Source organism: Hydractinia symbiolongicarpus, chromosome 13 (genome assembly GCF_029227915.1).
Source record: "Hydractinia symbiolongicarpus strain clone_291-10 chromosome 13, HSymV2.1, whole genome shotgun sequence".
Lineage (NCBI taxonomy): Eukaryota > Metazoa > Cnidaria > Hydrozoa > Anthoathecata > Hydractiniidae > Hydractinia > Hydractinia symbiolongicarpus.
Window position 1 is genome coordinate 9669107 of NC_079887.1, and position 26815 is coordinate 9695921.

General features: G+C 32.9%; 2 protein-coding genes across 2 annotated transcripts in view; both read left to right on the forward strand.

Moving 5' to 3' along the window:
• The window catches only part of LOC130623642 (dynein axonemal heavy chain 10-like), an 82684-nt gene that overhangs the window by 20134 nt on the left and 35735 nt on the right, over nucleotides 1-26815 (forward strand). Inside the window, exons 2-8 of the mRNA XM_057439146.1 lie at nucleotides 22077-22108; nucleotides 22556-22757; nucleotides 23303-23621; nucleotides 23770-24036; nucleotides 24539-24737; nucleotides 24833-24949; nucleotides 25499-25747. Of these exons, the coding sequence (XP_057295129.1) occupies nucleotides 22077-22108; nucleotides 22556-22757; nucleotides 23303-23621; nucleotides 23770-24036; nucleotides 24539-24737; nucleotides 24833-24949; nucleotides 25499-25747 (1385 nt within the window). The remainder of the gene's footprint in view (nucleotides 1-22076; nucleotides 22109-22555; nucleotides 22758-23302; nucleotides 23622-23769; nucleotides 24037-24538; nucleotides 24738-24832; nucleotides 24950-25498; nucleotides 25748-26815) is intronic.
• LOC130623650 (lissencephaly-1 homolog) lies at nucleotides 3080-15446 on the forward strand. The gene is made up of 16 exons (XM_057439156.1): nucleotides 3080-3104; nucleotides 5704-5817; nucleotides 6302-6380; nucleotides 9186-9260; nucleotides 9632-9686; nucleotides 9889-10003; nucleotides 10252-10288; nucleotides 10531-10627; nucleotides 10877-10948; nucleotides 11402-11504; nucleotides 11777-11841; nucleotides 12725-12756; nucleotides 13222-13353; nucleotides 13665-13763; nucleotides 13852-14008; nucleotides 14624-15446. The coding sequence occupies exons 2-16, from the start codon at nucleotides 5786-5788 to the stop codon at nucleotides 14695-14697; spliced, it is 1224 nt and encodes a 407-aa protein (XP_057295139.1). The 5' UTR covers nucleotides 3080-3104; nucleotides 5704-5785; the 3' UTR covers nucleotides 14698-15446.

The following is a 26815-nucleotide window of genomic DNA, read 5'->3' on the forward strand; positions in this document are numbered from 1 at the left end:
TTCCAAATATGATCAATGAGTTTTCCCGATTTACATTCGAACACACAAATCTTTTTCTTCTTTAATATTCTAGACATTGCGTGAGCTTATTTTTAAAAAAAATTTTGCAGTCTCGCATTTTTTTTCTTTCTTCTTTCCGTAATGTGATTTCTAAGAATTATTACTCGCTACAGTTTTATTTAGGAGCGTGATTGTTCACGCACCTAAGAAATGGATTGATATTTTAGGCGAGTTATTGTTCACTCATCTAACACATTTGAGGAGTATACCAAGGTGCGCTCGCGCACCTAATATGATGCAGCCTGGAACTATATCTGGTAAGGCCGTGGATAAAAAGAAGAAAAACCAACGCCTTTGCTACAAAGTCATTCTCTGCTGGTCGCTTCAGCTCTTCTCGTAAGAATGACAGTGCTTCGTCAAACTACTTTTTTTTTCTTTAACCCTATTCGGTCCAGGGGGGGGGGGGGCGGATTCCGCCCCCCCCCTGACGGTTTTTTTTTAGTAACTCCTGATTGCTTTCTTATATGGTTATGATACTTACTGAGTTTCAACATTTATCTATTAGAGACCTGCATGCTAAATTTTTAGGTCCCATACCTTTCAGAGGCTTTGATATTGGCCATTACTCGAAACTACCCCTAAAATCTCTATGAAATCCTTATAATGGGGAAAATATAATAACTCCTGTTAGGATTATCCTTAGAACTTGAAACTTGCAACACAACTTTGTTTCATCAAGAAGAATCATTTTGAATAATTCTAACACGTGACTAATCCAATTTCCCGATTTTGTCGGATTTTACCCGAAAATCGGAAAAAAACGGATTTTCGGGCAATTTTTGGCAATTTTTTATTCGATCCATGTAAGAACCGGAAGATATGTTAAAAAAAAATTATTTAGCTTTCAGAAACTTCAAACAGAATGTAAAAATTCGCTCTAGAACAAAAGTAATTATATTTTAGGCAGATAGTGGCATTTTTAACAATTTTCAACCTTCTGATGACTTTACAGAAAATGTGCTGACGCAAGCAAAAATTTATTGCCACCATTTTGTTCCTTTTATGACGTACTATAAGTGTGCCAAGTTTGATTCAATTTGAACAATCCTATGAAAAGTTATTGAGGGGGGAGGGGGGGGGGGGAGGGCAGAATCCACCCACCACCCAACCGAATAACAGCGAAATATCATTCAGAAATCATGTTGCAAGTTGTATGAAAAGGTGGGGACCTTAAGGACAAGAACGCCTGGGAGATTATGGCCATTGCTTATATCTGTATTGTTTTTTTCAGGTAGATTAATGAATAGCCAGATGCACACATGGTTGAAGTGCAAACTATGATGGAATGGCAGAAACATATTGTATTTTTCATCCTTACATCATTTTATTTCTCACAAATTCTCATTGCCCATGAACTTGCTTAAGAATGTCAAGACCCAGGCTCGCGAATACTTTCACAAATTCTTAAGCTTTGATTGTTGTATCAGGCGTGAGAAATTGAGAGGCCTTGAGAAATTAAAGTAAATCAAACAAATTTAATGGTCAAATTAGATTTCTATTTATTCAGTTCAGCAAGTTCAGGTTTAACCCCCATGTCATGTGGGAGAGATAGGTAGGAAGTGCCGGTGTATACCTAATGTATAAATTTAAACACAGGACCCACATTGATAAAGTTTTTCTATTCTGTGATGACCTTTTGTATTTTCGAAATATTAAATTCATTTGGCTTAGTTAGCTAGCTAGCTAGCTAGTTTTAGCTAATATAGTATTATTATTCATCGATGGTCGAGTACAAGGGACAAGGAAAGAAATATTTCTCGTAATTTATGTAAATTTTAACCAGAAAGTTGTCATTGATTACAGAAATCGTCAAACATATGCACTTTTTTGACTCCATGCAGCTGAGCAAAAAAATTCGCACATTATTAACATGTTGTTTTTCATCCATGTTAGAAACCTCACGAAATTGATTTTGAGCAAGCTTTGTTTTGGTCTGGATCAAGTACGCAATTAAACTGTATAATGCTCTCAAATAGCGTGTCACACACACACCCACACCCCACACCAAACGTCAAATGTGTCGTGACACAGAATAAATCGATAAACAATCTATATTATTCTACGCTATGTAGTGCTTAAGACCTTTTAAAAAGTATGAACTATAGTTACTCGTTTTTTTGGGTATGTTTCAACTGAGTAGTAAAACGGGGGAAAAAGAGTGTCAGTTTGACCAGTTGTTTAGCCATTTTTCATTACTTTTTCATTCCATATATAATATTGTCCTTGCCGACATAAGGTTAGGCCATGCGTTATCGATAAAAAATAGTCGGTAAAAGTATTACTTGCTTGCAGAGAATTTATTGACTTTTTACTGATTAAAGTAAGTATATTTCAAATTTAAAAAGAAGCTGTTTTGGGGGTCTCAGATTATTTTAAAGTAAAAAGTTTTCCTAAGTCCCATCTCCAGATTAAATTTTGCAAAGACCTAATTTGGGTTTCGCTCTAGTCCAATTTTAACTATCCAAACACCATGCAGACCAACGGGTACGATTTACGCCCCTAAGAAGGCTCGTTCTTTCGGAATGTATGAGTTTGCGCAAGTTCCACGAAGCTCGCAAAAGGCGTGGTGCACGGGAGAGAGAGAATGCGGGGAGACGGTCAATCTGCTACAGTCAAACAGTTATTATTAGAGAAAATTTCTGCTACAATCAGGCGTTCATCCTACAGAGTATAGTCGATTATCACAGTAAGTTAATTTTGCCAGTTTCGGAAAATTCAACGTAAATTAGAATGGCTCGAAGTTTTCAATAAATAATAAAATAATTAAAATCGTTATTAGTGTTATTTTATTCTCTAGGGAAGTCGAGCTATGAGGTGTCGTAAAACTCAGCATCTCCTAGAAAAGTCCCATATTTCTGGCAATTGCGCTAAATTTTTCTTGGCACGCGTGAAAAGTAAGCCCCAAATTATCATTTTGTAGTGTGATGTGCTCTCCCAGCATCATTGCTTGTTGTGGAGTGAGCTAAAAAAATTGTGGGCGCGCAAGAAAGACTGGAGTCTAGCTTCGGCTGTTCTGTTGAAACCTACCGAAACTTATTACAAAGGTTGGGAGTTTATGAATCAAAGCTGGCGGTCATTTATTAATTACCATCACCCGTTTTTTATTTCACTCTCATGTGCTTATAACTCTGAAGTATTAACGTTTTTGTAGCTCAATTCATCTATTTCAAAAAAATATAGTTTGGTTTATAGCTAGGTCAAGCTAATTGGGGCTAGCTAGCATACCAATTATTTAGTATGAAAAGTGTGTGTCTGTGATAACTATAAGTGTATATAATGTGTTTTTAATTTATTTAAAACAAGTTAGTAGTTCTTTACTTGTAAGTCCTGATTGGACCAGACTGTAGGATTTTTCTCCAATGGGGCAGGTCTTCCCTGTGGGGAGATCATTTGGAATGAGTCACCAACCCCCTAGTCAAGTGAGACTTTTCTGAATCGAGTGAGTACTTTTCTTGTACTCAGGAATTCATAAACTTATTTTTCACAGATGCACTAAAAATCACCACATTGTTTCAGTGCAATAGATAGCTACGTTATTTTAATTGACACCGTCACATTTTGTTTCCATTGGTAAGGTAGCATGTGAACAATCTATTTCCTATTCCCTCATCAAGCAAGTGAATGAGCTTACTGAGGTGTCGAATCTTTTAATTAAGTATTTTTTCCCGAATTGAATAAGACTTGCGTTGTTAATGAAAGATCCTTTTTCAAATAAAAGCAACCAGGGGGCTAGTAGTTTAGGTTTCTTAATTATTTTATGATTTATTTCAGTACTTTAATTGGAACTGACTTTGGGAAAGTCACCCTATATCAATTTGATTGCATATATAAAGAAATTGCCCTATTTCCACAAGAATTTTTTTTTTTAAGATTTTTTTTCAATTACCTCGTTACTTACTTGAGACTGTTTGAGGCCATTTGAAGAATTCCAGCAACTTTTTCACTCTATATTTAAAAACTCAATCAAACATTGATCAGCACAGAATATCATAACTTTCATCAGAAATGCTTTTTTTTTTTAAAAGTAAGTTTTGGCAATAGGAAAGGTTTAGCAGTACATCTACGTAGACTGCACATCCCACAACCTACACTTTCCAATTAAAAAATTTAAGTTGATTTCATGGTGCATTACATGACACACCTTTTTATGCTTCCTTTTATTGCTTCCTCCACAAGTTAAGGGGATGTCAGTGATAGAGCTATGACGGTTATTATTAACCAAGAGATAGACAGATGTATTGGAACCCCCTCACTCCCTTTCTTTACAAGGGGTTTGGGATGGGGGGACGGGGTGTTGACTTTCCTACATTTTATAAAAAAGTGGGATTAAATATTTAAGAAGGGTGGGGTTACGCTAATTAGCAGGGTTGTTGTAAAAAGGGTGGGATAGTTTTTTATTTTAGAGTAAGTTTTGCTTCTTAGATTACCTACCTCATGTAAGACAGATCATTTAATTTATCCTTGAAACAGCAATTGCTTATTGTTTTAGTTTGCAGCCAGTTTCTATTTCTTTCTTAAAAACAGTTACATCCTGTTTATTTATTAATATATATCTAATATGTATCTAAATTCATGTTTCTGCCTGTCAAAACGTATTAGAAAAAATCATTTGAACTTGACGGTTGTTAAAAGATTCAATAGCAAAAATTAGTCTGCTAGAAATTTTTCTCACTATCAATTTTGTTATAACTATTTAACATTGCTTTTTCGTAGGTTCAATATATATATATTTTTTAACAACGACAGCAGAAAAAATGCTTTCTGGTGTCTTTGAATGCGAGTTCAAATTAATAGGGTGTGTTTGCATTACATACCCAGTACAGCATAAATTAATAGCTTGACCTCAAAAAACAGGGGTTACTCTCTACTAGACAACTCCTGCAACCAAAAGTGTGCCATCTCCCCAATTTCCCTCATGTTATCATAGGCCTGGGTTAACTAAAAATTCTATATGGGCTCTCTACTCGCCTATAGAATTTTTGGCAAGGGTAATCGAACCCTGGTCTTACGCATAAAGTGTCAGAGTTGCATGAGAGTTTTAACCACCAAGCTAAGGTCCCACAATGAAGGTGTTAAAGAGACTGTTCATATTTCTGGAATAAGTCTTTTTTTACTTTTCCAATTGTGCACCAAGTTCATGCTGCCACATTAGTTGTTAGTGGTAATTTTACGTGATGTGTTAATAGATATCTTACGTGACCAGTTATAATAGTAGAATTTAAAAAATAATTTAAACAAAATACAACATGGATGCTAATGTGCATATTTTTTTGTGTGCAATATTAATTAGGAGAGAGTATCCTAATTGGATACATAGCCTAAGTTTCTGTTTACCCTGACTGATTACTGTTTCAAAATAACTAGGGTTAGGTTTTGTTACTTTTTTAAGAAATGACTCCTTATAAAGTTCTCTGCGTGTACAATCAAAAATTTGCCAATGTGTGTTAGTAACTCAAATCACTTATTAGAACACTGCAGCAGTTTAAATAAACACTAAGCTACATTGCCACTAAAGCTACTGTGCCTCTAAGAGATACATTTTCAATTCTGCTGCCTCTAAGGTCAGCTATGACAGCGAAACAAAAATTACAATATCAAAATTTTATTTATTTTATTTTAATATGATATTATTTTATTTTTTAGAATTAATGTGGCCAGCAGGCCATGTTTAAATAGAACATGATTGTGAAAGATCCTAATATTGCAGTAGTTGATTGATTAAATCATGGTTTTGTCCACAAAGCAGAAAGAAGAATTGTAAGTGTACATTTGTTTTTAAACTCTTTTTATACTTTTGCTAAAACGAAGGTGTTGGCGTATAATATCGTCCAATAATTAAAGTTTTTGACTCTTAGCCACTTTTCACGAGTAAGCAACATATGTAGTTATGTTTAATAGTTTACAAAATAAACAGCATTATTTTAGCTTTGTACTATTTTAATTTGAAAGTTTTACACAGAAAACAGTATTGTTCAGCATTTGTGAACCTGGTTGTTAGTTTTGAATGAAGCATAGCATTGTTAAGCTTCATATGCTCCTGTTTTAATAATTTTCAAACTACTTTAATTTGGAATTGATCTAAATGATTTTCTATGTTCATTTTTTTGCCTACTTAGCAGCACAATATTAAGCAGTGTCCCACAATTTAGTCCCCAGGCCTTACTTGTGTTTTTGCATTACTGTTTTTAAATAACACACATTGTCTTATGTTTATGAAATGTTACACTGATTTCTTGTTTAGAAATAAAGCTATAGCTGATTATTTACAACAATGTGGCTATTCACAAACTCTGGAGAGATTTCAAGAGGAAGCCAACATAGTATGTGCCTTAACAGCAATTTGTTTCTTAAACGGACACATTCATAAATATCAGACTGTTTATGGATGCACTATATCACCCACTGCGATTGCGAATATTAAATTAGACAAGAAAATTTAAGAACCATTTTCACAGTCATATATTTATCTGTTTTTTGAAACATCAGGGGAGGATGTAAAAACTACTTCTTTTCTTCAGGCTGTCATATCCGACCCTAACTATCGCAAATCCATTTGGATTCTCGCAACTACCACTTCGTAAATCCACCGAATCTAGTTGCATTCTTGTGATTCTTACCTCTCGCGAATCTAATTTAGATTTTCATAAATTAAATACGGGAATCCAATTTTTATAGTTTTCTTTCTCTAGTATTATTATGATTTGAAACACTACCTTAAGTGGATAAATTTTCGCGAGACGAGAATTTAAAGATTTCGCGTGGATTAAATTTCGCGAATTAGGCCTTCTTTATTTAATTTCGCGACTATATAAATTGTAACTAGAAAAAAGATGTGTGTTTTTTAATCAAACAAAGGCAGACAAAGTCACTCAAAAGCTTTCAAAAAACTTCAAAGAAAGTACTTTTAGGAGGTTACTAGAGTTTATAATTGAAATGAAGAGTTGAACTCGTAATATTTTTTGATTGTAACATGTTTTCTAGAAAGTCTACCTAAATACAGTAAATGAAAAAAAACTTCCTCATTTTCATCATCATCATCTGACTCCGACTCGTCATCGAAAGGATCGTCTCCTTTGTCATCATCAACTTCATCTCCATCAACATACTCACAATGGCTTTCCTCCTCTCCATCTCTTCCAGATTCACTTATGTACTTTGAGCCTTCCAAGAGAGAATTTGACTGGATTTGAGCTTCACTTTCGTCAATTCCAGTCTCGAGCATGGGATCTATATCTGCGAATGGATCCAGGGATGGTAATTCAGATAACCCTTGGTCGACTGCATCTTTAATACCTGACACCTGCCACCCTTTCAAACAGACCTTTTTTCCTTCTTCCGAGGTCATTTGATTGTAGACCTCTACAATCCATTTAGCATGTAGGGGCTTTACGATCGACAACTTCAAATCCACCTCTATTTCGGCAATTTTCGATGTTCTGCTGAGAAAGATAAACGTAAAAATATTATCAAGTACAAAAATTTGATTTTTTTCTTTGATTTCGCGAACTTTTATTTTCGCGATTGTAAAATTTCAAATAATTTCGCGTGGATTAATTTTCGCGAATCAAGGGCCTTCAAAATTTTCGCGTGGACTAAATTTCACGAAAATGGCCAAAACTCGCGAAAACCGCGAAAATTAATCCACGCGAAAATTTATCCACTTAAGGTATTTTCTTTTATGTGAGTGGAAGATCATCATCACAGCCGACTGGCTGGCCGAAACTCGCCCTCAAGAAATGCGGCTATTTGATATTTTGTGCTTTGAGATTTGAGGAAAAGTACCAAATCCATGTGGGTGAACTATACCTTACGGAGATACCCTTTAAATACGGGGTCCTGGGAGAGACGTAGTAAACATATCATTGAGACGAGACCTCGTTCATTTAATAAACTTTTAAAAATAAAAATCACATACAAAAAAGAAAAAGAAAAGAAGTTGAAGTTGATAACGAGACTCGTCCCAATAATTAAGTTCCGGCTGATCTGCGCGCAAGAGCTTGATGCTTAATGATCAATAGCTGTTCTGTAAAGTATTCAACTTCAATAAAGGTAAAAATAACTCGCGAGAGTCGACACGAGAATCAGATTCGCGTCGGGTTTGACAGCCTGTTTTTTTAGTCTCAGTATTGTTGTGCTGAGCACAAGTCTGTATACTTTGCCTCTTCTGCTTTTCTATGTCTTTATAGATGGTCCACAGGTAGGCATACCAAGGGTAGGCATACCAAGTTTAATTTACTGTTGTTATTTTTAAAAAAGGTGCATTTCTACAAACTTTTTTGCCTTCTTGTTATTAAATTTGAAAATAAATTGCCCAATCATTTGTTTGGGTGTAATCTATGATTCTTAAGAAGACCTGGTTTTTACAATCTTTATTCTATGATAAATCTGTCTCACAAGATATTTTCACAGCATTAGAAGAAAAAGATCCAAAAACAAATACAACAAACAAAAAGTAACAAATTAAAAATGTAAAAATGGTAAATGTCTTTCTGGGACTGATGATATAACTATTAAATTTTGGAATAATTTCCTGATAACACAACCACAAAAAGATTGAAAATTTATTAAAGAGAATAGGAATAGGGAAACAAGATGAATAGAAATTAAAATAAAGATGTTGATGATAACATTATAGTTCAAGGATTGTGTTGATATTCGTTCAAGGATTGTGTTAATATTCGTTCAAGGATTGTGTTAATATTCGTATTATTAATATCTTTCATTAATATTTATAGTTGTTGCATAATTACCTCAATTTTGACAAGAAACTTTCATAAAAACAAAAGTGGTCAAAAAGTAACCAACTTGATTTTTTGCCACATCCTCTTTTCATATTTGCCATTGTATGCTATATATTTACAACTTCTTCTGTTTTTACATCTCTCTTATATGCACACCATCCTGATTATCCTTGTGCATCATTAGCACATTTTCACAACTACAAGGTTTGTTTGCGGTATGCAGTTATAGTGACTGTGGTTGGTTTCTGTCATGCAATGTTGTAGCAATGTTATGAAACAACACTCTCATTTCATCACCCATATGAGTGTCCAATATTTTCGAACGTGTCCAGATCTACCTCTGTTCTGTGTTTATTGTGTAATTCTTAATAATTTTGTGTTTAGGACAGTGACATTGAGAAAAAATACACAAATTTATTAGAAAAAAAATGGACTTCAGTCATAAGACTGCAGAGAAAGGTATAATCATTTGCAAGTTTATGTATGAATTTGAAGCTGGATATGTTTTCCGTGCTATGAATGTTTTGTCCTGGTGTATTAGTTCTGTTACGTAGCAATAATTAGATGTGCTATTCTTTTCTGCCCATAATGTTATTATTTCATTTTACAAATTTAAGAAGAAAATGAGAGCAAAGAATTTGTAAAAAATATGTAATTTCTATGTGTGTGAGGGTAAACAACACTTAAGCTACTAACAATAGACGTTGTATTCATGTTTATTACACCATAAAAGATGGTACAAACTAAAACACTTTTGTCAGTTTCTAAAAATGTTTTTTATATATCTTTGTTCATTCTTTAAAATTTACATATTGCTATTTTACTTTCAGGTGATGGAGTTAGAGACCCGCTTAAGTGAGGCAGAAAAAGAGCTGGAAACAGGAGGTATCAGCAAATTTATTTGTGGCTTTAATAAGTATAGATAAGCTTTATTATATTTTTTTGTTTTGATTTTAAAAACAAAGCAAAGTTGTATTGAGCAAAATAACCTAAAATGATGTTGTTTCAACCCTTAACAAACAAATAGTACTGCTAATGTCTTGATTTTGAATTTACAGTTTTTGCAAGTCTGTCAATCTTTTTTTAGGACCTTCTAAAAAGCATCGTACTGCAGAAGATTGGATACCTCGAGCACCTGAAAAATACACACTTAGTGGTCATCGTAGTCCTGTAACTAGAGTTTTATTTCACCCTGTATATAGGTTAGTTATTTTAATTTCTATGTGTACATGGTATTTCTATTGGTAAGGAAAGGGCATAGTTCATTTTAGGTTTGTACTTGAACACTGCAGTTGAAATATTTAAAGCTATTGTCGTAAAAAAACAATGTCAAAAGAAGTTTTTACCATTGGTTTGAGAGTTTTCTCTTGTTGAGAATACTTGAGGGCCAGTTATTAAAAAAGTTTAAAATTATATTTCCCAATGCAATATGTGATTTTTTTTCTGTTAGTATAATGTTAACCTCATCAGAAGATGCCACAATAAAGGTATTTGTTCTTGATAAATATTTATATTTAATTCACTATATTCCACTGTCTTTTAATTCCAGAAGGCACTAGAAGCAATTAGGTTTTTCTTTAAACAAAGATCATATCTTCATTCCTTTTTATTAAGCCCTTTTTGATATTAGGATGGGTGGGACAGGATTTTCGTTAGGGGTCTTAATCAGTATTCACATCAACATTTTTTTATTCTTGTCTTCTTTTTTACTACTTTTTGTACTGTTTAGGTTTGGGACTATGAAACTGGTGATTACGAAAGAACGTTAAAAGGTCATACAGATGCAGTACAAGATTTAGCATTTGATCACCCTGGACGACATTTAGGTGATGTGCAATTCGTATATACCCATTTATTTAGATGAACTATAAAAAACAGAATTTTTTTGGTTATTAGCTTTTTATTTAATTCATACTCGTTTATACTAGTGAAAAATTTTGTTTTGGCTTGATGTTAAAAATTTATGCTTGGGATATGTCAGTTTTTTAGATATGCATGTGTCGTTTGTGGAGATCACAATGAATTGTAAGAGTTTAAAAGTATATATTGTTGACAATGACTTTTAATTTTTTTAGCATCATGTTCGGCTGATATGACAATTAAAATATGGGATTTTCAGACATATGAATGTGTGAAAACTTTACATGGTATGTTCTCAATTAACAAATTTTATGTGACATGATCAAAAAATATTTTTGTATGCAAAAGTTGCGTGTCAGTTAAGCCTACGTTTTTCAATTTTTGAAATATTTTAATTTCAATTTGTGGAATACAAGCACAGATGGTCTAATAAAAGGCATTCTTTAGTTTTAAGTGTTTTAAGTTTTGCTGACTTCACAGGTTTTTATCAAATCTGGAAAATACCATTCCAGCAAAAGTTTTTCCCACATCAACACTGTAAATGGAAAAAAACCTTTTCCTGTTAACCAGTATTATATTGGTACTTCCCTCAAATAATTGTTTCTGGTGTACTTTTTAAGTTGTGACAAACAAATAATGTACAAAATCGAATTATCTGAGACATCAAACCCCCTTGCAGTATTCACGAAGACAAGAAATAGCAATTAGTTGATTATTCTTATTGCCCTTTTTATGTTTAGGTCATGACCATAATATATCTTCAGTATCTTTTATGCCATCCGGCGATTACTTAGTGTCAGCCTCTCGTGATAAAACTGTCAAAATGTGGGAGGTAGCCACAGGGTAAGTGCTTCTGGTTTACTGGTCTTTTTGGTATCGATGATTACGGCATAGTGCTCAGGCCATATTTTGGGACACTGTAGCTTTTGTAGTTATCAAATGGCTTTCACTAGATTTCTGTGTCATATCAGCATGTTACAATGCTATATGTGCCCTACATAAAACACAGTTACTGTTGGAGGATGACTATCTCCCTGTGTAAACTGCACTTAATTAAGTTATTTACTTTTTAGTCATTTTATATGTCTGATTCTTTAAACGTGCTTATCATTTAGATATTGTATTAAAACATTTACTGGTCATCGAGACTGGGTACGAAGTGTTGAAGTTAGCCCTGATGGTACGTTATTGTAGCTTCTTTATTCTATTGCAGAAAAAAAGGTTGCATAATTTATTTGAACAAGTTTAACCCTATTAGAACCAGGGGGGGCATAAAGTGTGTGCGGCCTCTTTTACTTCTCATAACTTTTATTTGGTATGCAATTGTGCTGAAATTTTGTAACTTTTATTTAGCTTTTAATGAAAAAAAAATTGAAGTAATTTTATGCCACTGCTTTTTTCTGACGGGGGTAATTTTTTGTATATTTTAAAAAATGTTGACATGTATGGGTGTTGTTAGACTTATTGATTATAAAATTATTTATTAAATGTATCTTCCTCACAAGGTGGTTACTAAGATGTTGCTTAGGAGATATATAAGTCCTAGGGGTAAAATACACTGTAGATTTAAAGGAGTTATCGATCCAACAAAATAATGTCATTTGTAATCCCAAAGACACCATTATATTGTGTTCTTCATGGTACGAAATCAACTTTTTTATTTCATACTAAGAATTATCATCAGTAATGCTTGAGAAATTTATTAAAAAATTTGAAAAATGACCTATTTTAGGCATTTGTGACGTAATTCCTGATTCCAATGGCGTCATCAAATTAATTTATTACCTAGGATTTGTTTTTACTTACAAGTATTTCAAGTTTTATCACTTAACTATAGGTAGTTCTGGATTTAAGACCTGCAAGCACTTCAATATTATTAAGTTTTTGACAAGAGAAATGTTTTATTTACTGCACCTTTATTGAAAATAAAATAGATTTTTGATCATTTCGATGAAAATATTTTAATGTCCCTCCTAAATAAAGTTACAAATATCAAATATCTTCCAATCGAATTTTCAGATTTCAAAACACGCTTTAAAATTTTATGTTTACGTTTTGTTTAGGTTTGTTATTAGCTACTGGTTCAAATGATCAGGTATGAAAGCTTTTCCTTCGTTGGAACTATTGGTACTGTTTTAAACATTTCATTAGATGCTCATTGTTACAAATTGGTATGATCAGTTTTTGTGGGTTTTAAGTTAAATTGGCAGTGAGAAAAACAACGTATTCAAAGGCTTAAATTGAGTCATTATTTTAAGATCTATTCGATCCAAGCATAGATTTTTTTAAACAAATCAACAACTTACAACTTTTCGGGTGTCATACACCTATTTTCTGGTATCCCAAATTAGTATCAACAAAGGATTAAGTTGGCCCAATCAGATGGACTGATTTGGTACGATCCGCTATCAAAATTTTCATTAGAAATTCAGCTTTGCTTTTTCTAGCTGTATCAATGTTAACCTTACTAGTATGGACTAAAATTTTTATCTTATTTTTGTTGTATCCCTTTTAAAGAGTTATGCAATGTGTTTTTATTGTAACGTCTTATTTCTTGCAGACGATAAGAGTTTGGGTGGTAGCAACAAAAGAGTGTAAAGTTGAGCTGTCTGACCACGACCACGTTATAGAAGCTGTGGCATGGTCAAACGAAAAATGTGTTCAATATATAAACGAAGCAACTGGTAGTGACGTGAGTATATATTGTTGTTCTTTTTTTTTCTCTTCTACGGCTTAAGTACCAAGATGTATGTTATGAAAAATGTGATAAAAGTGATAAAAGTTGACTATAAAGGGGTGGGCGGGGGGGGGGGGGGGTATAAAAGATTGAGAGCAGTTGACTATCATGGAATTGGGGGTTATAAAAGATTGAGAGCAGTTGAGTATAATGGATTGGGGTTATAAAAGATTGGGGCAGTTGGCTATGATTCGAATAAAAGCATAAGATTAGGAGTTCAAAACTCATAGCAGGTGATAAAATGAAAACCATTTAAACATCTTTAGAAAAAGAATGCTCTTCCTGGTCCTTTCCTGGCATCAGGATCTAGAGATAAAAGTATTAAAATATGGGACGTTGGTACCGGCGTGTGTCTTTTCACCTTGGTAAGTAAAACTGTACAGATCACAAGTTTCTATGATTATTCTACTAACATTGTATTGCTATATTTAACTTCCATGCTTCGTTGTTTAGATCGGCCATGACAATTGGGTCCGGCACGTTCAGTTCCATCCTGGTGGCAAATTCCTGATGAGCTGTTCAGACGATAAAACATTACGCACTTGGGACTTGAAGAACCAGAGGTGTACAAAAACATTAATGGCACATGAACATTTCTGCACTACTTTCGGTATGTTTGTCTTTTAAAAGTTTTTGAGACGAGCTATGAGACTCGATTATATTGTGTCCAGTCTTACAAGAAAGTCAAACATAGTGAGGAATTTTTAAAGCGTCAAAATGGCAGCTATTTCTTTGATATGTCAATTTACATTTTTATGGTAATCCAAGGTTCTAATTAGTATAAATTTTTTAGCAAAAAAATTAAATTTTTAAGAGAACTAATTTTCGCGAATTTAGCAAGTCCTGATAATTACAATGATGAAGAATCATCGCGCCAGTAAATTGACAACAAAAAAACTACATTCCTAATAATTAGCAAGAATTAAAGTTCGTGAATTTAAGGAATATTGAATTTAACGACATTTTGCCTCTCAATTTTTCAACGACTTTTATGCATGAAACCCTAAAGAAACATGATAGTTAAATCCACCTACATATTATATTTATGATAAATTTCGCAATAATTAATTTTGCGAATTTCGGGAATAGCGCGTTATTCAATATTTTTTGCGAAATTGACAAAGACTTTCGCGAAAAAATAGGGAAATGTCAGGAATCTGTTAGTGTCGTAAGGGTAGAGATTTCTTTTCATGTGTTTGTTTAACTTTCACTTTTTCTCTCTCAGATTTTCATAATTCATCTCCCGTTGTGATCACAGGGAGTGTCGATTTGACAGCCAAAGTGTGGGATTGTCGCTGATAAAAGAGTGTCGTTTATGCTTACGTTGTATGAGCCATGCGTTGATGCTTTAGTGGCTTCCTCCTTTATTTACACATTTACCCATACCACTATTATCAAACGAAAAGCGAAACATACAAAAGAGAACGTGATAAAAGAAAGACCAGAATGACTTTGTTAGAAAAAAAAACTAAATACTTATGTAATTTCACCTTTTCATTCTGTTAAATGATTTCATTTTACTTCTTTTTTTCAAAGAAATTCACATGTAGAAGTACCTAGGTATAATAAAGTGTTAGTCTCTTTTTGTTGAAATTTCAGTGTCTTTGGGTATATTGCAATACACAGCAGTTGCGACCTCTTGTATCTTTGGATATCTTCTAGTTTGGACCTGGCTAACTTTGTAGGTTTTATTAAAAAAATGATCGTCATAACGAATGCTCAAAATTTTTCTTTTCTTTTTGAAATAATTATTGGATGTAGCTTTTCTGGTAAGGGGTGTGTATGTGTGTCTGTGTGATTTAAAATAATTATTTATTTTAATACAGTTTTTATTTGTACGTGTAGTGTTTTCTTTTAAGTGTTAGTTTTTTTGCCAGGGAGATTTCTAGATAATGAAAATATGTTAGTCGGAAAAAGACAAATGCTTAGTCAGCATATTTTTGTTGTTGTTTACTATCTAAGTAGCATTATATACCGTGAGCATGTTACATGGAGTACTTCACAAAATATTTTTTACTTAGTTGAAAATAAAAAAAGTATATCTAGTAGTTGTTAGTTTTTTATTTGAAGTCTGAACCTCTTTTATACCAGAAACCTTATATTTGGCTTTTTTATGCTGTATCGAAATGTAAGGATCAAAATGTAATCGCGTCAGGGAGCGACTGATTGTACACTGTTTGCGTCATGAATAGGTATTTTTTACGACATTTTGACTGCGATTAATCCGCTCTTGGAAAGTGTTATTTTTTTTTTTGGCTAAGATTATTGCCAGGATGGCATATTCGTCAAATTGTATTTTTAAAGAGAAATTATTTTGGCGAATTTGCAAAATTAGTTCAAGCGAAAATTATTAGCAAAGTTGCTATTCGCAAAATTTGCGAAAATTAATTCCCTTATGGCATTTCTAGATACTAAGTACCCTAGTTGCGTCTGTCATGAAATCTTTAAAGCTTTCATGCAGTAAAGATATCTGAAGCAAACGTCAACTTATTAAGCCTACCGTGGCGCTTTAATTTTCCCGAAAGTGGTCAACAAGGTGGCAATACTAGCATTCAACCGGTCAGAATGATACCACGAAAGGACTGTCACGGTCAAAATTTCGCGCAAAAGACTTTAATTAAAACTCTCATAAAAACCCACCAAAAGTACAAATGTTTAAATTGTGAAATAACCAATTTTAGAAAATCGAATTCAGTCAGTCTTTACTAGTAGTGATTTAATCTCTCTATCTCGAACTTGCAAGGGACCGAAAAATTTGTTCGGGATAGAGAAAGTTCGAGATAAAAAAAAGGAAAATACCTTGGGCGGAAAGGGACCGAGACTTTAGTTTGAAATAAAGAGAAGTTCCAGTTAGAGAGTAGTCGAGATAGAGAGATTCCACTGTATTTCAAATGGTTAGCCACACGAATTTTGAGGTATTTACCCTGATAATTGTTTCCAGGGAGACCACAAAGGCGGTTTTACAGTCTTAAAAGCTTCTATTTGAGCAATAAAAAAAAATCTGAAATTTAGGACCAACCTCGTTTAAAGAGCCCGTTGTCTCTTTTTTTATTTTGGGACGGCAAGACGAACATGTTTGTATCGCCGTCCCGAAGTCTGAAAAGATACAAGATGGTTGAATTAGGCCGTGAGTCGAGCGGTCTACCAGCTGTGGTCCCCAATTTATTAGCTGACCGCAGTGTATAGCTGCCCTGAAGAGTACTGGTCTATATAAATGTACACGTGGTATTTACCGACTTTGGAAGATTGGATGTATATTGGCAAAAAAAGTTCGACATCTAGACCCTTTAAGGATAAGCTTAATCTAGGAAAATCGAGAAAATTGCTGAAATGTAAAATTAAATTTGACATTGACATTGCTGATAATGAAATAACGGAGACTAAGTAAATTAAAAATGTCCTGTTTTAAAAGTTAAAAATATGATGCGTAAGCTAAGCGTAGCTAGCTGGGGGGTCTTTTTTGAAGTCCACATTGGCTGCGTAGATAAAAAAAACCGGGAACCGAGGACCGCGATTTGAGTCTCTAGAAACAACATGGCTTCTTGCTGATCTTTTGATTTGGTAAGATATTTCGACAGATTTTTTAAGGTTAAAAACTCCTTTTTTCTAAGCTGCAATTACCAGCTTCAGTTTCTTAAACGTCCCGATATATATTATGTTGCTAAATACTATAGCTAGCTAAAATACCACAGGCACCTGCTAGCTAGTCAGCTTCACTTTTAGTGTTAAATCATCATGTTCGTGTCATCACTCTCAGCTCTTAAAGTTTGTTTTCCATGCTAGCATGGGTTGAAAATAATTCATTGTTTATAATTTCACCTTTGCAACGCTTGCATTAAAGAAACTTAATGTCAGATTCTAACCATCCTTCAGTACCACTGCATTTCTATGTACCCAATTCTTTTACAAGTCTGACAAGAAATTAAGTTGCTACCAACCCTTTTCCTGCATTCTCCACAGCAAGGCCATTTTCAAACTACAAGGCCACACTTGACTTCAAAGGAGAACTAACAAAAAACCTACATATATCTTTTTTTATAATTAAAACTTTCTTAGCTATGCATAGCTAGCTAGCTATATCACTAACACACAACATAGCATAAAAAAAAATTATTTTTTTAATTTCTTTGTGTTACAAAAGTGAAGCTAGAAGATCTTGACCATTTAGAAAGGAATGATATGAGAATGGTTAGGTGTATGTGTACGCCAGCAGGCTAAATCTCCGTAGAATTAAAGATGTTATCCAGATAAGAAGATTGAATTGGCTGGGGCACTTGGAAAGAATGGAGGTAAGAAAGTGTAGAGACTTGATAGTTCCTGGGGCAAAGCCCAGAGGCAGACCGAGAAAGACTTGGCAGGAGGTTATAAGGACAGACTTGATACAGAGAAAGTTGAGTTTAGATCTAACACAGTCTAGATCAGATTGGAAGAGGGTCATTAATATACCTCGTCCAACCCATGCTAGCATGGAAAACGGACTTTAAGCCGAGAATGATGATGATGATGATGACAATTTTGTCCCGTAAAATTGATAATTACATTAACACTCGCTGCCATTAATAAACAAAAGACAATTTGGTTCGCACATATTTTGTTGATTTGTGACGTCACACAGCGTACATAATTCAACAGGATTTGTAGCGTGGTGGATGAAGATTCAGTCACTTTTTCGTCTTCTAAAAGTGATTTAAATTTATGACGAGGTTCAAGTGATAAAAAAGAAAAGTTAATTTCTAGTGGAAAAACATTCTCTTAGACAAAAGAATTTCCAAGAATTTGACATGCAAAAACAGGTGAAGAATAAAAAAAAATTGAGACTATTTTTGTTTTGCTTTGCTTTCACAAAATCACTTTGAGTAAACTTCTTTGCACATAATCATTTCGAAACAAGCAAATTAAAGTATCTGTCATCTTTCAAGATGTTTTAATACAAAAAAATAACACAAGAAAAAATTCATAATAAATTCGAATACATGTATATATGTAATACCTATATTTTTCAAGTGATAAACTCATGTTGAAAACTATATTTACAGTACCGGTTGAATGTATTGTTACATTTCACAATGTCGCGTAATGAAGTCATGTTTACATAAAAAATACTTCATGTCTATTGTTATCACATGTATTTTGCGTGTTTCTCTTGTTATCCTTAATTGCATGTGTTAACAATAATATATACGAAAAAACTTTTGTTCGAATATACAGGCCTATCGATAAGAAAATAACACCAGAGCAATAAATTGCTCCCCCAAGGTTACAATAATTAAAACTGGGCGAGCAATCTGAATAAATAGAATAAGTTTAAAAACACAAAGTCTTTTTTATCTATTTTATTTTATCTTTTTTTATCTATTTTTGTTCTTTTTTACTGTAAATAATAAAAAAAGGAAACATTGATTTCCATGTGAGACGAATTGATATTGTTCAGCCAGAAAAACTATTTTTGGAATTGGGGGAGCAATTCATGGCTCAGCTAGTTTCTCATTTCTCAGAATTAGGCGAGCCTTTGCGTGAGCAAGAGCAATTGCTCTCCCCTTATTGATAGGCCTGAATATAAGACATGCATGTTATTATTTAATGTGTTAACAATCACAAAATATTAACTAAAATATTCGGAAATAATATTAACATTCTTTCTATTGTGCTCAAAAGTTTAGATGTTTATAACCATGTATATACGCGTTTTTCTCATCACGCTAAAAATTCCCATACATGTTTTTTTCCATTTGGAGAAGTTTTTACAGCACAATACGAAGTATGCTCAGTGCCAATGTAATATTAAAGTTGCTCACCCCAATAAAGGGTTGCATTTTTAATTAGATAAACAACTGGTAGGTAAGTGAAAGCTCAGGTAATGATTAAACAGGTTGCAATTTCTATAACAAACAATAAAGACACAAAGGGTAATTAAATTCTTAAATTTTTGTTGTTGTCGGATGTTAAAAGCCAATTTACACAGTTCATATTCACACTATATTGAACATTTTCAACACAACTTGTTATCAATTGTTAGTTCTCCTTTAGTGCTACTACTTGTCTTTAGACAATGCTGCCTTCACTCTTAATTCTTTCTCTTCTAGTCCTTTCTTCAGCCTGTCAAAATTTTCAACCAATTCTTCCTTACACTCAGCCATGGGAATCAAGTTATTGGCGTACAATAACTCCAATGAACACCCTTTTTTAAACTCCATTGACAATGCGTCTAAGAACAAATGACAAACAAAAGTACAGAACAACACCAACATTCACACAAAATTCATCACTAAGTGAATCATTAATCCTGAAAAAACTTTTAGCATTGCTGTACATACACTGTATCAACTTAACTAGCCTAAACACCTAAACTTTATATGGAAAATTTATCAAAAGCTTAATACGTTTACATTGTTTATATTGTTTGATCAAAATACATTCTGTAAAGAAAAGACATTTTGTCGAGCCAAAACAGCAGCTAGTTTATAAATAAAACACAACATTTAGGAACAAAATTATATCTTTTTATGATTTTAAACCTTCTAATGAAGTTTTAATAAAATGCAGACTGAACAGTCTTATTTTTAAGTGCTAAGTAATCTAACTACATAGCTGCTGATACAGATATTAATTTGATGTACTTAAGTAACAAGTCAAAGACATAGAGATCACAATTAGTGTTATTAATCATTTGATTAAAAACACTTCAGAAACACTTCCTGAAAAATGGCTGTTTTGACGATAGAATAGTAAAAACACTTCATTGTCATTTGTGTTGTTTTTTATGTTTTTTTTATTGTTATTGATGCTGTAGGAAACTGCTAGGAACATGAACAAGGGGCACATCGCTGGCTAAAAAAGCAATCTTTATTTACAGTCTATTTATAGTCATATGAACTGAGTGCATGAATGTATCACATGACATGTTTCAAACATAAGAACAATGGTTTATATCAGCCCTCTAAAAGTATATATTTATGTATATTTATATGTATTTTTAGGTTGTAATGGATGACACAAGAATTGAGTGGATTCGCAATAAACTTTACAGTGGACTTCAAATTTCTGATAGCAATATATTTGAGGAATTTTTAACGGTGAATGATGGTGATAACGAAAACCAGTTAGTAGAATTTTTGAATGCTCCTTGTAATGGCGAGTCAAAATCTGTTATCTTTTATGTCCTGGAAAGAGAACACGAAGTTGAGGTAGAAGTTGAAACTGGTATGTTTAATGTTTTTATATGGACTTTGTTATTTTTTATATGTATATGTTTAGAATGAAGCAATCACAACATCAGTAGTCATAATTTAGTACTATACTTTGCAGGATTATTCTTTTTTTTATGTTATCTTCTTTCAGAACCGCAGGTGCCAGTCGTAGTTGAAAACGATGAAGATGAAGGAATGATAACAAAAGAAAATGATGTTGAAGAAAAAAATGAAGCTTTATCCAATGAAAATGGAAGTATTCTTGGAGAAGAGCCATTTATTGAGTCTGAAGACAAACAGGAAATTATGAACATTCCTGTAAATAAGATAGTATGTCTTTTATATGTTATGCATTTATATGTTATTAGCATTTGCATAGCCAGCAAGCAAGGAAATTTTATTGTATAGTTACCACTCCTCATGAGCATTTGTGTAGAAGATTTTCTTGCAATTCTATATTAATGCAGCAAGTCAACGGATATGGTATACTTGCATAAAGTGACTTGGTTGAATGTTTCAGTCCCTTGAACTTTCGTACTAAATTAAACCAGGAGAACTTTGCTTAATTTGGACCCCACAAAAGTAGGAATTTCACTTAGTGTGACCAATTTTTTCTGTTTTGTCAACCAAAAAATTTTTCTGAAATAGAACTTTTGAGATTAAGTTAATTAGGGAATTAACTAAATTGAATTGAGTCTCCGTTACTGTAAAATCAAAATTCAAAATTCAAATTTTTAATTTTGTTAACACGTCACCCATGCCGACCTGTAAACAAAGTTCTCATGAAGTAACATTACATCATCAATTTTTTTCAGACACGAACAAATTAGTATTAGCAGGGTAGTATAGAAGATTTCTGGTTTAAAAATATTTTTCTAGTGAAATTATGTAGAATTAAAAAGGCATTAATCTTAAATACTTTCCACTTAAAATATGACTAAGACAATAACTGTTCACCTTTTTTACAGCCATTGTTGTCTCTCGGAATAATTATTTTTGATGCAACACATAGGTTATAAGTTCAGGCTGTAAAAAATTGGCTTCCTTGTATAACAAAGCTTTATTTTTAACTGTTTTATGTATCTAACAACGAGACAAAATCTTTAAATCCTACAGTTTAAGAGAAAGAACAATTGACATCCAAACCTGCATAAAAAATTAAATTAACTGCCATCTCTAAACATATTCAACTGTTGCCTTGCTGATAATTTTTCACACTGGGAATTATTGTTCAGATAATAACTCAGCTGGAGAAAAGTTAGATGTATCTAAATCTGTTTTGTAAACAATTTTTTTTATATTAGGTTATAACTGAAAAAGTAATGAAATCTGAACTTTTTATATCAAATGGACCATTACCTGGAACATTGGATAAAGAAATATACTTTTTTATGCACAACTTAATGGAACCAGTTCCCTCGCCATCGTCTATAGAAGAGGCTAATCAAATTCTTCCTGAAGTGTTGGAATATGGGCTGATTGATAACTCCCCCATTTTGAATCTTGAAGAGAATTTAGTACAGGTATATGCATCATTTTTATATCCTGCAATGATTAGTTCTTTTAATTAAAAGTTTGTATCGTTGGTCTGTGAGTGGGTTGTGCACAGAAATTTTGTCCTAAAGCAACGATATCATTAGAACTGGAATATTTTGCAAACTTAAGAAAACTGCTAAACAATTCCTTTTTTTAATATTTAAATTCTACTCAAGAAGAGTGGTAAAACTACAAGGGTTTTCTCCTTTAGTTTAAAGTATACATTAAAACATATGCAGAAATTACATAATGTTGAAATTTGTAACAGCCCCACCCAACGTCAATTCACCCCTTATACAGAGATTTTGACATCTAACTTGAAATATTCCTGTGTAATGTTTTCCTATTTTATAGTCACATTTAGTTTACACAAAAAGTTGTATTGTGTAATAACATTTAAGTTGGTTAACAACATTTTTTTATTTACAAAACAGATATACAACATGTTGTTTTCATACAACAATCATAAGAATGAGACTTACATCTTACCTGATGGCACCCACATGTCTAACGACGAAATAATACAACGACAAAAATCACAAGAAACAAAAAATAAACTTTTTGTTCGCGATGAGTTTTTGATACAGTTGCAAAAGTTTACTTTACAGTTGTCACGAACTATAAAACAAATAGAAGGTATTTTTAAATATTATAATACTAATTGTTAATCTGTAAAAAGATCAATGGTAATTTTCGAGCTGCAGGGCATATTTTGTGCATCCTTAGCACAACGTATAGTAACTGCACAGCCATTGTAAACAAAATAACAGTGACAATATTATAATACTCAATGAATGTTGCAAGAGAATGCATGTTAAAATTTAGTTAGTCAATTTAATTTGCATTTTTTACAAGAGACTTCTGTGCGTATGAAGTATGTTAGAGGGTGTTAATTTCTACATAGTCATAGAATTTACATTCTACATAAAATTAAATTACAAGCAAGCATAGATAACTTAATTTATGCTTGCTTGTAATTTAACTTAACTGCTGCTGTAAAGAACTGTCCATAATTGCATAATTTAAAATACAGGTTATTAAAATCCTATAAGTTGTATCTGTATTGATAAGGTATATATATGTGAATTAAAACAGTAGTTGGAAATTTGCTTAAGAGCTGTAAGGACTAATACAAATATTTTTTTAGTATTGGCACATTCTAATTTGATTAATATTTATAGGTGATATCAAATTGGACATTCCAATGTTTGCTTGGAATCTCACTTCTAATATATCTGCACAAGCTCGTGACCAAAATTTAGTTTTCTCACTGGAGGAAACCATCCACATTTGGGAGATTACCATTGCATCTGCCGTAGAACAAGTATTAAAAAGAACGCCACAAGGTCATGGACCACTTGCAGAAATTGACTTTTGGCGAGAACGGAATGCAACACTCAGTGCTATCTTTGAGCAACTAAATCTACCAGCTGTGCAAAGATCAATCGAGATATTAGATGCAATTCATTCTGAAACACTTGCAAGTTTCAATTACCATAAGTATGTTGACTATCAAAAACCCATTTTAAAGAAGGGCTTTAATATTTTTATCAAAGAATTTAAGATGCAAGAAAAGAGTTGTGCAGTCCAAGATTATTTTGTATGATTAAAGAATTTTCTATAATCTTAATTTTACTTTCTGGCACAGGTTAGAACTAACAAAGTACTACGTCGAAGCTAAAGATAATGTCAGATTTCTTTCAACACTTGAAAGACATTTCAAGAATCTATCAATGGGTAACAGCTTCCAAAATGTCTTGGATACAATCCCGTCATTAATGAATGCACTTCACATGGTGTGGATCATATCAAGACATTACAACAAAGATGAAAGAATGGTTCCTTTGATGGAACGTATAGCATGGGAAGTTGCAGAGAGGGTTTCTCACGTTATAAACATCAAGAAAATATTGCGGTATGCCATCTCACCTAAACTGCACATTGTTTCACCTATGTTTTTAAAATATACAAATCTGTTTAATGTTTTTTAAAGGAGAGGGAATGCCAAAAAAAAACAGAATTTTTAATTTAAAAACATAGTACTATATATTAGTTATAACACTAGTCAATAAGCCTGTAGAAGGATCCACTCAGGGCCGAAAAACAAGGTATGACACAACGACGGAATTTTGATGACATCATCAGTAAAGTATATGAGTTTAAAACTTTTGGTGACGTCAGCCAGGACCCATTAATGTGCAAGAACATTTTTTGCCTCAATTGTATAGAGCTTGAAATACTGATGAAGAAAATGTATAAGATCACTTAAGGTCAGGGTAAGGGAGGTTACAGAAATACTGCTGTTAATTGTTTTTTGATAATGGCATTAACCTGTTTATTCCGAAACTGATATGGGGAACCAGCTTTACAAAACTTATCAAATTTTCTGATGATTTCTGTTGATGTTTGACTTTTAGAGAACCTCCTTTGGCTATTAAGAAAAAAGCTCAAGATGCAAAAGAGTCCTTGCAAATGTGGAAGGAAACATATTTTGAAGTAAGAGCTAAAATTGAAGCATCTGGTAGAGATGCCAGATGGGAATTTGACCGAAAGCGTTTGTTTGAGAGGACTGACTATATGGCAAAAATATGTGAAAACATTATTGAAATTGCACAGGTAATTCTCAATTCTGCAGTGTTAATTTAGTTAATTCCAAAGATGACCATTTCTTTTTATCTTTTATTGACTTAAAAGTTTTATTCACCTTTTAGGTTATAGAGGAATTTCACAACATTTTTGGCCCTGAATTGAAATCAGTTACTGGTGATCCCAAACGTATTGATGAAGTGCTAACAAGGGTTCAAGCACTTGTTGTTCCCTTTGAAAATGTAATATTCTATTTATGTTGTTGCTCTGTTCTTTTCACAGGGCACAGATAAGAGATATAACATTAGTTTCCTTTTAAAAATTGTTTGTTTTATTTTTTTGGTCTTCAAATTGATGTAATCAGATGGCAATTACCATCAATGTTACAGTGGTTTTAACTGCACACAATTGTTTTTTGTAAAATTACTAAACATATTTTCCCAAAAATAATTCTATGTTATATCCTTGTGCCGTTTTAAACGAATAAATGCTCAAAAGGAAACTAATAGAAACATATGGAATTACATGAAAGAGTTAAAAATAATATTTTTAAAACTGCTTTTATAAGCTATATCCTTTTTTTCTCTTGAAAACCAGTGAAAATTCATGTCAATCCACCCATTAATAATCCACTAGCATTTGTCACCACTACTCACAGCTACCATCTTTGAATTATAAATAAAAAAGTTGGGCGTTGTAATATAAAAAAAAGTAATACAATTCAAATTTAATTCAAATCCAAAATAATCTTTCATTTTAAAATTACCATGTTATATACCATGTTGATTTAGGTTGTGTTTGACCCGTTTACCATTCGGTATGCTAACAACTGGAACACAGTAATGGAATGGTTTCGAAAACAAGTTGTTGCCATCGACAATGAAGCTAGACATTTTATCGATGATTCTTTTAAAACGTTACGTTCAGCTGAAGGAGCATTTGATATGCTGTTGAAATTTAAACATATCCGTTCCCGTGAAGCAATCAACAACCAAATGATGAAAAAGTTCAATGACATCCTGTTACAATTTGGGAAAGAGGTAGGTTATTGCCATGCATATTATTTTCAGTGCAATCTAAAAACATTCAAGTACCCCATAACCTAGTACCAGTCTTGTTCAGAAGAGACGTGCGATCGCATGCGCATGCCTTGTCACACGCCTAAATCGTTTAATTGCACGCCTGAAAAATAAATATTGAGTTTTCAAAATCAACCTATAAAATCCATTTTGTAGCATGCAATGGCAGCAGTCGAAATAATTTTCAGACAAAACGTCAGATAGATTTCCGTCTTGGTTGGACACTTTTAGATCTCAGAAATTATTGAATAGTCCTGGTCCTTTTACTCCACAAGCAAGCCAATTTTTTTTCTGTAAAAGTTTTGTTGAAGTGTAGCTGAACTTTTTGAATGAATTTTAAGTTTTATTTAAGCCACGTTGATAAAGATTTTTTTTGATTCGAAAACAAAGCATATTTTTGCCTATTTGCTTGTGATGACCTGAAAAATAAACAAGAAATATAAAAATGACAGTATAGTCATACATACTATTTCATGTAGAAAAGGAAGTTAAGATTGAGAGAGACGCTATACCAGTAGACGCTCGATCATCTTGTTTGGGGTTCACGATATAAAACGTCCCCCACTTTTTTACCGCAAATGAATGCTCAACAAAAATAACCTCGGAGGCCGCATCCCATGCTTAACGTTCTTGTGCGTTTTATATCGCACTCGTTACTTGATTTACACGCGCGAATCATCGCACACCTACTCAAATATTCCTGAAAAAGACTGTAGTACTTCAGTATTTTATGGAAGTATGGCATTTGTTCCAATTATATTACAACAACAATCATTTTTATAAAGCATAGAAATAATTTTCAAACTTTTTGGTTCTGTTGACATTTTATTACTGCCATTGTTAATTTCGAACTGTTTTGCTTTTGTTCTTGGTGTAAAATGGTAATGATAGAAACTCCAGCTTGTTGCATAGCTTATGTTTAGAATTTAATTTAAAGTCTTAAAAACAGTTTGACTTATTGCAACAGGGATTCAATTCTCTGTAACAAACTTTTAAAACCATCACAGGGAGAAAATTACTTGCATTGCT